Source organism: Ceratotherium simum, chromosome 16 (assembly GCF_057802395.1).
Source record: "Ceratotherium simum simum isolate JZ-2026a chromosome 16, ASM5780239v1, whole genome shotgun sequence".
In the NCBI taxonomy this organism is placed as follows: Eukaryota; Metazoa; Chordata; class Mammalia; order Perissodactyla; family Rhinocerotidae; genus Ceratotherium; species Ceratotherium simum.
In genome coordinates this window covers 61,180,864-61,192,661 of record NC_141915.1, presented here as the reverse complement: position 1 = coordinate 61,192,661, position 11,798 = coordinate 61,180,864, and the positions used below count along the sequence as shown (strand labels likewise).

At 62.6% G+C, this 11,798-nt stretch overlaps 1 protein-coding gene across 2 annotated transcripts; it reads right to left on the bottom strand.

Annotated features, from left to right (window-relative positions):
* Positions 1–1,533: 1,533 nt before the first annotated feature.
* On the bottom strand, positions 1,534–6,973 carry FSCN2 (fascin actin-bundling protein 2, retinal). Of its 2 annotated transcripts, none has more exons than XM_087441778.1 (5): positions 5,916–6,973; positions 3,060–3,252; positions 2,574–2,695; positions 2,022–2,189; positions 1,534–1,805 (listed from the first exon to the last, which is right to left on the bottom strand). In XM_087441778.1, exons 1-5 carry the CDS (start codon positions 6,739–6,741, stop codon positions 1,600–1,602), a joined length of 1,515 nt encoding a protein of 504 aa, XP_087297904.1. In that variant the 5' UTR covers positions 6,742–6,973; the 3' UTR covers positions 1,534–1,599. The 2 variants fall into 2 exon arrangements, with proteins under 2 accessions (XP_087297904.1, XP_004432910.1); XM_004432853.3 differs by having other exon boundaries at positions 2,022–2,289; positions 2,578–2,695; positions 3,060–3,216.
* Positions 6,974–11,798: the final 4,825 nt, after the last annotated feature.

Here is an 11,798-nt window from a genome sequence, read left to right as displayed (position 1 = left end):
CCAAGGGGTCCAGGGCGTCCTATTGCCACCCCAGCTGGCCCCTCCTGGGGACCTCTAGATACTCCTCTCCAGCCACTGCTTTGGGCTGCATGGGCTCAGCAAGGGTCTGAGGCCATGTGCACTGTCTGGCCAAGGTCAGCAAAAGGGAGACCCCTCTTCAACACCCTGCAGGGTCAGGGGAGCCCTAAGAGGCACCTGCGGGAGCACCTTGTGATTCCAGGCCTGGGGCCACCTCCTTTCAGGCCTCAAGTGCCCAGCAGGTGGGCCCCCAACCCTCCCGCCCCAGAGGACTCCAGGGGGCAGTGCAGGCAGAGGCACCACCTGTCCTCTCAGTGCCCACTGGGCTTTGATGTCTGGTTCGTGCTGGCCTCCAACCAGCCAGCCCGCTCAGTCTTGGCCCTTCTTTGTCCCTATGGGGAGAGGAGGGCAGTGGGGCCTGGAGCAGGCTGAGGGGGACCCAGCTGGTCCTCTTGGCCCCCTCCTTCTCCCTGGCTGTGCAAGTCCACTTTCCCCTGGAAATGCTGTGCCCCCTCCCTGCCTCCCTCCTTTCCCACAGTACCCCAGCCCCCGCTGACCCTCTCTTCCACCCACGCTGGCCAGACTCACTAGAGGGGTGCTTCAGGCAGGTGCTGCCTGGGGTCAGGAGAGGGGCATAGGTGTAGGGAAGGGTGGCGAGGGCATCTGCATGGGGTGAGGTCCTCTTCGTCCGTGGTCTCACCCTCCCTTCAGGCTCTAGGCCTTCCCCAGGCTGTCTCCCACCTCCCACCTCTAGTGGCCCAGGTCACCCAGCACATCCAAGTGGGGTTGGCCTGGGTTGTGGTCCTTGGGGGCTGAGGAATTCTGGGTGCTGGCTGGTTTGGGGAGACACTTGGGTGAACTATGGGCCTTGTCCTGTCATCCACCCTGGCCATAGGGTGGGCAGCCTGCTTGGGGCAAGGCAAGTGAGGACTCTCCAGGTCTGTGTGTGGGGGGGAGGCCTGGAGCCCCCTTCCTGGGCTGGGTGGCAGCCATGTGGGTGCAGGGGCTGAGAGGGGCCCTGTTTGGGAGGGGTGGGGGTTGTTTCTCCATCCGGTGCTTCCGGGATTCCCTAAGACCCTGTCCCTGGGGAAGGGAGCAGTGATGTGCTCCATGGAGACACGGTCACCCCAAAGACGCTCCAACCGGCCTGACCTGCTAGGGCATGGGACCAGGCTCCTCCCAGCTGTCCCACCCCAACCCTGGTCCCACTGGGTGGAGGGGGGGTTTTCTCTCTTCATTTTGGGGAGGAGCTGTGTGCTGAGGCGTCCCGCGGGGGGGGGGCATTGGGGGGGGGACAGGACAAGAGGAGGCCCGGGGCTGTGGCTGTCCAGACCTGGGGTAGGGGGCGCTCAATCGGCTGGACCCTTCTCCCAGACAAGCCCCCCAACACACACCCTTGATTTCCTGGGCGTGGAGGATGGGGAGGTGGAGCGACGGCCGCAGGAACCCCAGGGCACAGGAGGCCCAGCCTGCGGCCCCAGGTGCAAACCCTCTGCGCCCGCCCCGCCCCATCGGCGCCACCGAGTCGCCGAGCCGCTGCGTCACAGACATGGTTTAATGCGGGACAGGCGGGCCCCGTGCTCAGTACTCCCAGAGCGCGACCCCCGCCGGCGCGTCCGCGTCCGCGCGCAGCAGCCCCGAGGCACCACCGCGCAGGTACTTGCCGCTCCGGGCACGGATGGCCAGGCGGCCGCGCTCACGGAACTCGAAGAGGAAGTCCTCGGCGCGCTGGCCGTCGCTGCACACGCTGCCGTGGCTGCCGGTGTGCCAGAACCCGCCGCCGCGGCCTGAGGGGGAGGGGCGTTGGCGGGGCCCACTGGCTCCCCGGCCCTGCCCCGCGTCCCCATCCCGCCCTAGGCAGCGCCCCTCGCTCACTCCCTGGCCCTGCGCCTCCATCCCACCTCGCCGAACTGCCATGCCGCTCCGCGCCCCGACTCTACCCCTGTCCCGCACCCCCCTCATTCCACGGCCCTGCGCCCCCCTCCGGCCCACCCCACCCGCACCTCGGATCTGGTAGGCGCCGTCGCTGAAGCTCAGGTGGAAGACGTCGTAGACGGAGCGGTTGGTGTCCAGCTGGTTGGAGCCGCGGCGCTGACAGACGAAGCCGTCCAGGCCACGCAGCACAAGGATGGGCCGGTTGATGAGCTTGAGAATGAACTCCTCGTCCTCGCCTGGCGGGAGAGGGGGCTGAGGGGCCGGCAGCGCGTGGGAGTGTAAACTGGCTCCTCCTGGAGAAGCTCCAGACTCGGACGCCCAGCTTGTGGGCCAGATCTGCCATTGCCATTGCCTTATGTGACCTTGACAGTGGTCTGCTGCCACTGAACCCTGGATTCCCCAAATGTGCAGCGGAGATAAGGGAGCTCTGGGATCTAACCGCTCCCTTGATGTCCAGAGTGATTATCTTGACCAGCAAGTATGACCATTGCCAGGGGCAGCAGCAGGTCCATGGGGAGCAGGCGGGGCCCACTCTTGGTGGAGACAAGATCTCTGAGCAGGTGCTGTCCCTGGGCAGACAGCCCAGCCCCAGTCCCCCAGGGCATGTGGGGAATGCTCACCCACAAAATCGCTGACGGCTGCCAGCTGCCCATTCTTCTTCATGCACACATAGCGTCCATTACTGGCCTTGAGGGCCACCCGCCGGCCGCGCCACTCCATCTCAAACATGGTGTTGGCAGAACTGGAGAGAGCAGGGTAGGTCCTCTCAGAGCAGCAGGACACGGAGGCTCAGGGTCAGGCCTCCCCAACCCTCTCAGGTCCAGTACCACCCCCAGGGGGAGGGACAGACACTTGCCTTCCACTGACACACCCACCACCATTAAGAGCTGCCCCTCACCCCAGTGGGCATTCCTCCCTGGCTGGGCTGCAACAGTGGTCTTCATGGTGGAGTTGGAGGTGGTGGTACAGGTGGTGGTGGTTATGGAGGTAATGATTGGGAGTGACGGTGGTGGAGATGGAGGTGGGAGTGATGATGGTGATGGTGATGATGGTGGTGAAGATGGTGGAGGTGAAGGTGGTAGTGGAGGTGGGGGCAGGGCACTCACACTTGTGTGGCTGTGGCCTGGATGCCTCCATGGGTGACCAGGGTCCAGTAGCCCCCAGTGCTAGAATAGAAGGTGCACTTCTTTGTCTCCTGGTCAATTTGCATCAGGAAGGTCTCATGATCCAGTTCTTCATCTTGGTTGGCTGAGATGTTGACCCCTGGAGGAGCAGATGGGAAGCCCCTCACGCCTCTCCCTGGGTGGGGTGGGGAGCAGAAGGGTGGGGAGGCATGCTCTTGGGGCAACCCTGAAGCCAGAGGGGGTCTCATCTAGAACCCTCTGGACTTGGGAAGATTTGGAAGGCACTTCTCAGAGGGTCTGGGGGCCCTGCCAGGGTTGCGGACCCTCCACACTGCTCCCTAAAGGTCCTTGACCCAGCTCCTACCACAGCCCCAGGAGCCAGGCCCTTCCGTGCCGGCAAATCCGCCACCTCTGCTAATCATCGGGTAATCTGCTTGCTCCTGCTCTCTTGACCCAGGACTTACACCAGCCTCTCTTTATACTTGCCATTAAGACACTGGGTGGGCACAGTAGGATCTCTATCCTTCCCCATGCCATGGTCCAGGACACAGCCAGGGCCTGGGGTCCACTCCTGGGCACCGGGCAGGAGCTGGTCCCCTGTCATCTCCCCAGCCCCCCACTCACATGTGCATGGTCTCCCAGAAGCCCTGGGGAGGGCAAGGCTACCCGGGGCTCTGCCTGGGGTTCTTGGGAGGGGGACAGAGAGGACATCCATGCCCAGGGTGGGAGGCAGCTGGCAGGCACTGGATCCTTCCCAGTTTCTTCCCGGAAACCATGTCCCTGTTTCCATGGCAACTGGCCACTACGACTGGATGTGGCAGATCACAGAGCTCTCCCACAAGGCCTGACTCTGTGTCCAGCTGGGGGAGCAAGAAGGAGTGGAGACAGAGCTCCATCAGGGCCTGAGGGTCGGGGCCAGATCCTGTCCAGCCTCCAGGAAGGAAGGGCAGGCACCAGGCAGGGCCCATAATGGAGAGGGTGGGACCTCTCACCCTTCACCAGCTCCCAAAGGCTGCTCCCCCAAGAACCGTCCCAGGCTGGTCTCTGTCTCCCATCTCACACAGGTCACTGCTCAGAGGCAAAGGAGGCAGCCCAGCATTTTCACCACCATCCTCAGCATCCATCAGCAATACTGAACTAAGTGAGCACTGCTTCTCTGGGCCCATGATCAGCAGTAACAAAACAGTCCTTGCCCTCCTGGCGCTTATAGTCTGTGGGGAGCGGTGGACAACAAGAACAGTGTGTCCAACGCCCATGAATGCTGTGGGCCTCAGCCAGGGACAGCCTCAGGGAGAAGGTGACGTTGAAGCAGGGCTGAGGAGGTGAGGGAGCCATCCCTGCAGGTACTGAGGGAGGAGTGGGGCCAGGAGTCCCCAGGTGGGGGCTGCGCGCCTTCACTGTCATCTCTGAGGCCAACCCTGTTGGTATCCCCAGTGTTGCCCTCCATGCACCCCCTCCAGACAGGATGCGACCCACGGGCTCCATCTCACACAGCCATCTGCTTCTGGGGCCCTGAACTCAAGGTGGGAGAGGCACACAGAATCCTGGTTAGGGCCAGCAAAGAGCGTGGATCCCGCTTCCCCGGGAGGGGTTGGTTGAGCGGTGGGTGTGAAGAAGAAAGGGGGTCTGTGGGCATTTATGGCAGAAGTTTTCTTACTCCTAAGAAGACACAAGAAGAGCCACTGCCCCTCTTTTCTCTGGACTTTGTCCTGTCTGGATGTGAGGCCTGGAACAGCAGCAGCCAGCTTGTGACCACAAGGCACCAGCCTGAAGTCAGAGCTATCCCAGGAGAGTGGTTCCACAAAGAGGAAAGAGTGGAGGACTTTGGGGACACCACTGAGCTGGTGATGGTGTCCTGCCTGGGACCCCACCGCCCCAGTGCCTCCAGACTCCCCTTATATGAGATAATCAATGTCTTCGTGGCTTGAGCCAGTTTGCAGCTATTTTTCTGTTACTTGCAGCAACAGACGCTGACTGCTGTGCTGCGGTCAGCACCACCGCCTCAGCAAGGCTGGCTGCGGGTGCAGCAGAGACAAGCCGCAAAAAGAGAGATATCAGGAGGAGAAAACGGGCAAGCCTGGGTGCTCACAGACACCTCAGGGGAAGACGGGCTTGGGGGCTGCCTGGCCAGGAAGATGACCTGGATCAAGGCACCACTGCTCTGGCTGCCTTGGAATCTAGGGGCACCACCCCTCTCCTCCCAGACAAGTGAGAGGCCACATCCTGCTTCCTCGAATCACTGGTTGCCAAGTCAATGTCTGAACACCTGGGGCACCAGGTCATACACTGTCAGCCTTATTGCAAGGAAGTCAGGAGCCGAATGTGGGGGTACCTCTGGCTTCTATAGTGGGAGGCAGATCCAGTCCTTAGGTGGGAGATCCCCCATCAAAGAGACAGGGTCAGTTGCAGGGTAGTCCAGAGAATGAAAAGTGGTCCATACAGCCACCATCCCTCACCACCATGACCATCATCATCACCAAAAACCACCACTATCACCATTGACATGACCACCATCACTAGCAGCACCACCAGCACCATCTCTGTCACCACCATCCCCGCATCACCACCACCACCCACACCACCACCACGAGTCTCGCTCGCCAGCTGCACATGTACAGATACTTCTGTGTCCAGCATCTCCTTCGACTCACAGAAGAAGCTTTTTCACACTGTTGCCCGCATTTTACTGACAAACCAAGCATATGGGCCTCGGCCCACAGCCCACCCACCTGCACTGTGTGCCAACACATGTGTCCCCACCCCCACAGACAGGATGCCTCTTCCCCATGTGACCCCCACACTGAGGTCACCGTGGCCAGCCCTGTGGCAGCCCGTTACCTTGCCGCACAGACACATAGCGGTGGTTGGCAGCCACCAGCACCACCTGTGGGGGACTCTCCTCCAGGTCGAAGAGCTCATCCTTGCCAGGCCGCGTGTTACGACCGGCCCTCAGTGTGCCGGTGGGCCCCATGGGCGCCAGGTAGCGGCCGTCACAGTCCTTGAAGGCCAGCTTGCCTGCCTTGAACTCAAGCGTGTAGCAGGCGCGGGCCTCGGGCTCCCAGACGAGGTGGCCGTCGCTGCGCAGGTAGCGGCTGTCGCAGGACTTGAGGCAGTACTGTCGGTTCTGGAAGATGAGGGTGATGAGCGCATCTACACCCCATGGCGTGTTGCTGTCTGCCGTGATCTCGTCCTCCTCTGGGCACAGGTGTGCGTAGCGCCGCCGACTCACACTCAGCAGGTGGGCCTGCGGGTGGATGGCCAGGTGCACGGTCCACAGCTCGGCCGGGGAGATGGCTGTGGCGAAGCAGGACAGCTGGTCCTCGGTGCCACCGAAGAAGCGGCCGTGCGGCTCCGACTGCAGCACCCAGCGCCCGTCCGACTGCGGCAGCACCAGGAAGCGGCAGTCTCGGCCCGGTTGCTCCGCCTCGCAGGCCACGCGCCCGTCCTCCTCAGCCGACAGGTAGCGGCCCAGGTGGCTGCTGCGGAACAGCACGGCCGGGCTCTGCCCCTGGTCAGGCTCCAGCACCCACATCTGCTTCCTCTTGAGGCTGGGTGCCGAGGCGTTGACCTTGAAGCCGAAGCTCTCTGCTGTCAGGTAGCGGTCAGTGTCGTTGATGAGGCCAAACTGGATCTTCAGCACCTGGTGCAGGCTGTTGGTGGGCATCTTCAGGACTGGCCCAGGTCCCCAAAAGGGGCCTGGGAAGCTCTCTCTGAGTGCTTACAGCCCCCGAGGTCCCCCAGAGGTGCAGTGTGCCTGGGCTGGCCCTTGACCCCCGAGGCTGGCTGGCGTCATGGATACACTGTCTGCTCAGACGCCACCTCTGACCAGTGGCCGTGGGCCCAGGCAGCTCTTACATGGCCAGCTGGCAGCAAAGGGCGGGTGGGAGGGCGGATCAGAGCTGTGTCGGCTTAAGAACAGCGGCTGCCTTTCATTACCCCAGCTTGGATTTCAGCCACTCCCGACTGCACCAGGGGCCAAAGCCCAGGGCCTTCAGGGCTTGGGAGCACCGCCTGCTGCACGGCTGATCACCTCCTCGCCCTGGCCACCGGCTGCCCGGGCCCAAGACTCGGGTCCTGTGCCCTGCCTCGTGGTCTCCGCACCTGTTAGCCTCTCTTCTTCTTGCCCCGACCTCAAGGCCCCCAGACACACGGCACGAACTCACCAGCCCAGCCCTTTCCCAATGTAGAAAAGGCTGCTGGTGGAAAACTCGCAGCGTGACCGCAACCCGATCACAGCCCTCCACCCTCTGAGGCTGCCAGATCCTCAGCCAGATCCAGTTACTGCTTCTCTGATTCCTGCTGCCAGGAGCACCGCAAGGCCCCCCACTTGGGTGGCCTGCGGCCCAAGTCACGCGCCGGCCTCCTTGGCCGCCACCTGCAGCCCTGGGCCTGATACTTCCCTGAGAGTGGCCTGAGTTGCGAAAGTGGCAGGTGGGGGCATTGGTGCCAGTGAGTGGGCCAAGTACCCAGGGGTCCCCGTGCTGGCACCCATGGCACCCAGCTCCAACGCAGGGTGCAGGTGGTGTGGAGAGGCAGCTGCTCGGCTGTGTCCACACTGGGCCCAGCAGCTTGGCTGTGCTGGGCCCTAGGGAAAGGGCCCTGGTTTGGGCTGAGATGGCAGCTGTATGATGGAGACAGTAACCCCTGCATCATGGGTTGCACAACTGGAGGGTGACACAAGAGCAGGAGCGTGGAGCAGATGTCATCCGGCACCCCTGAACTGCCCTTCACATCACTGGAGTGACTGGCCTGACTTTGGGGTCTTTGTGGGGTTAGTCCCAGGGGGCCATGTAGGGCAAAGCCCTCTGGCAGAGGGATGAGGCCAGCAGACTAGAAGAGGCAGCGATGCCTGGCTACCCCTGACTCCCGGCACCTCCCAGCCCCAGCCGCTGGGGCCGCCTGGCTGCACTCCTTCCCCCTGAGCCTGAGGGGCCATCTTTGGAACTGAGGACTCAGCCACACCCTGCCTGTCTGTCTCCTGCACCTGCCTCAGGGGTAGGGAGCCAAGTAGTGAAACCAGAGCCGCCCATCCTGGGCCTGGGCCAGCCTTGGTGTCCTCTTCCTCATCATAGCATGTGGCCCTCAAGCCTCCCTGAGGGGATCAGGGCCAGGATCCAGGGGGTACTTCCAGACACAGCCTCCAGAGTTTCACCCCATCCTTGTGGGCCCTTGATGCTCCAGGCAGCACCCTCCAGCCTTCTCAAGGCCATGACGGGGGCCCCATGCTGTGGGGGTCCAGCAGAGTGAAAGGGCCATGGGCTGGGTGTGTGTGGGCCCCAGGGGGTGGGCAGGGCAGCCAGGTACAGGGATGGATGACCAGGGAATGGGCACGGGGTCCAGAGTCCTTCCTCCATTCTCCAAGCCCCGGGCAGTGACCTCGCCAGGCACGTGCAGACGCTGAGAACAGGGACCTGTCGCCTCACTTGAGGCATGAGCAAGGTGCAGGGGGAGACCTGAGCACAAATCCCTGAGACAGCACCGTGTGTGCCGCGGGTCGGCTGAGCGAGGGGCTGGTGGGCTCTCTCTGTGGGCTGGTGTCATCCACCTCTGTGACCCACACACGTTCATGGGGCGCCAACTGTGTGCCTGACCAGGCTTCCTGCCCTATGGTAGGAAGATGCCATCTGGGGTTGCACCCCCTCCTCAGGGATGATGCCCACACAAAATCTCCCCAAGTTCCCAGGGGACCAGGGACCCAAGTCTAGCCTTAATGCCGAGGAAATGTCCCTGGTTTGGGGGTACAAGCCATGGTGCTGTCTGTACGTCAGTTCTTCTGTGCCCGTGGTCCCCCCAGGCATGGGCATTGGCCTCTCCTCCACACCCCAACTCCCAGCCAGGCTTTGAAGGAGCCCGGGATGTCCCAATTAGCATGACAGCCTCATTAGCACTGACGCGCTGGCAGGGCTCTCATGGGCATCATGTGCCCAGCGGGAGGAGGCCTGGCTGCCAGGTGCTAAGTGCGCCTGGCTCCAGGCAGCCTCTTGGCAGCAGAACCAGAAGTGGCTGTGGCCTCTCAATTCTGGGGCCCCGCAGCCCCAGGTGGGGGTGGGGTGGGGCTGCCTGGCAGTCACCCAGGCGTGTGAGCCAAGGGGTGGCCTTTTGGGCTACAGGGAGACTCTGAGAGGTGGGCCTCCCAGTCCAGACGTCCTTGGAGGGAGGTTGTTTGCATGGATCCCCCGCTCAGGAACGAAGGACCCAAGGCCCACGCCCACCTGCCTGCTAGGGTCATGGTTCCTTTCTGGATCCCCCACAAAGTTCTGGCACACAGTAGGTACTTAAGTGTCTGTGAATATTTGATGTGGAGGTTCTTGTGTGATGGGCTGAGCCTCTGCAGATAGATGCAGCAGTGCATGTGCCAGTCTGGGCATGTGTGTGTGAAAGTACACATGGATGGGGACTGCGCAGAGTGAGCCATGGCCACCTGCTAGGCCAGCCCTGGCCCTGGAGATGCTGCCCTGGATCCCAGCCTCAGAGCCCACTCATGGCTGCCCAGCAGGGTGATCAGGCTGTACACTGCACAAGGGAATCTGTTTCAGGGGCACCACTCACACCCCAGATGTACACTACTTACAAGAGACTGTGGTGGGCTGGGTGTTCCAGGCCCTCACAGCATCCTCAGGCAATAGGGGTCACCCCTCGCATGGAACCTCACACAACCCTGTGGCAGAGGGTGTCCACGCAGCCACCCACTTGGGACACACAAACGTGGCCACCACTGTGTCCTGTCCAGCCCGCACTCTGGGGCGTCCAAAGTCACTGCCACTCTGGGAGCCCCATTCACCTGCCCCCACTCACCTCTGAACCTAATGTAGTCCCCTCCCTGGGGGGGAGTGGCATGTACCCGGAGTGTGCCCACTGCCCAGGGATGCCATCTGCGACCACTGGACCAGGCCTGGGCACAGATGTCAGGCTGCCCAATGCACCAACTTAAACATGTTTGGGGAGGGGCACCTTTTCCTGATGGGCACTGACCATTTAGGCGAGCAGCACCCCTGGCCCCTACTTTAGGGACTGGCCGTCTGCAGATGGACACAGCTGGATGGACCCTCTTGGCTGCAGCTGGGCCTGCAAGGCAGGGGTTGCCTCAGCTGTCAGAGCCCCCAGCAGACAAGGCCAGGGCCAATCCTTGGCCCCCTGCCCCTCTTAGTGAGTATCCAGCTGGGGCCAGGAGAAGAGAGGGCCTTGAAGCCCCCCAGAACCCTAGCGTCCACCCTAGAGCTCTCAGGAAACTGTTGCTCTCCAGGGATGCTGGGGGATGGGCAGGCCTGGCCGCTTGGAGGGTCCCCCTCCCCCTTCACCCAGTCATGCCCCTCTGGGGCTACCAGGGAGAAGACTCTTGCCCCTGCATGTCTAGACTGCTGGCCCTGGACACTAGAGCCAGCATGCTGCCTGCTGCCATGGCGACCAGCACATGCGCCAGGCTGGGTGCCTGGGGCAACACTGATGCTGGTGGCATGAGCTGGCACAGGCTGTGTGTGTGCAGGCTGGGGGAGGGGGCGCTCCCTGCCTCGGCTGGCCTGGAGCCCAGGAAACTGGGAAATGGCCCAGGACAGAGCCCAGGGCAGCCCCACTGGCTGAGGGACCTCCACAGGCCACACCTTTCCCAGACCCAGGTCTTGGCCCCCTGCTCTGAGCTGTGCCAGACGTGCCCTCCGTGCAGGGCCACGAGGCTCTGGGAGTTACTTTACGCAGAGGACCTCCCCGAAGCCTCTCCCCGGGGTCCAGAGCCCCCGCCTCAGCCCCAGGCCCTGGCTGCTGCTGCTCTTGTTGGCATTCCTGTCCCGCCCCACCCCGGGCGCTCTGCCCTTGCACGGCCAGGCCATGCTGACCAGCCCATAGCAGGACCTCTGCTGTCCCCCTTCCGCCCTCTGGCCCCAGGGCTCCTTGCCCCACAAGGCGAGGGCCCTTCTGCTGGCCTGGGTGGTGCTGAGCACTGCCCAAGACCCTGATTTCCTCACTCTTGGGCCTGTCACCTGCTCCCAGGGCCCAGCCTCCTGCATCCTTCCTGAAAACAGGCTCACAACTTGGTTGCCTCATGATTTTTTCATGGTGGAGCAGTCTACTGCTCTGCAGTTCCACTTACATGGGCAGGCGGGGCCCATACTTCTGTTACTCTGGCCTGGGTTGGTTTACTGGAGGCCTGCAGGTTTAGGGTGACAGCTCCCCGCTCAGGGCAGGAGGGAGAGGGCGATGCTGGGATGAAGAGTGTGAGAAAGGGGCTGCCGCATCGCAGACTGTGTCATGTGGGCACACATGGGCTGCCCAGCCTGCGCCTCCGACCGGCTCCACATGAAGACCCATCCCCACACCCGTCTCCCAAGACCCCTGCTCTCCCCCACCCCACCCCCTGCCTCTACCTCCGCCCCCCATCCCTCATGACCCCTGACTATTCCCCATCAGGGCAAGGCAGCTCCTTGAGATCCTCTCCTGCCTCTGCCCACTTCAAGTGGAGAGCTGCTGGGGAAGCCCCCGCTTGGGGTTGTCAGGGTCCAAAGCTGGCATCTCCTGGCTTTTGTCTCTTGTAAAATCGTAAGGTTGGAGGGGGGCTATGTCTGGCAGGGGAGGAGAGGGAAAGCACCTTGCAGAGGGGAGTGAGAAACCAGAGGCTTCTGGGCCCCAGCAAGGCTGAGAGTCCCCTAAGGGACCACAAGGACAGGACTGAGAGCATCAAAGCAAGCCCAGGTGCCCTGTGACCACTGGGCAATCTTCCAACACCCAAAC

Excerpts from the sequence above, each read along its gene's own strand:
- FSCN2 (XM_004432853.3), bottom strand. The coding sequence starts at position 6,741 with ATGCCCACCAACAGCCTGCACCAGGTGCTGAAGATCCAGTTTGGCCTC. Across the intron at positions 3,217-5,915 it reads CTATGTGTCTGTGCGGCAAG|GGGTCAACATCTCAGCCAAC; the intron begins GTAACGGGCTGC and ends CTGCTCCTCCAG. Across the intron at positions 1,806-2,021 it reads CGGCGCCTACCAGATCCGAG|GCCGCGGCGGCGGGTTCTGG; the intron begins GTGCGGGTGGGG and ends CCTCCCCCTCAG.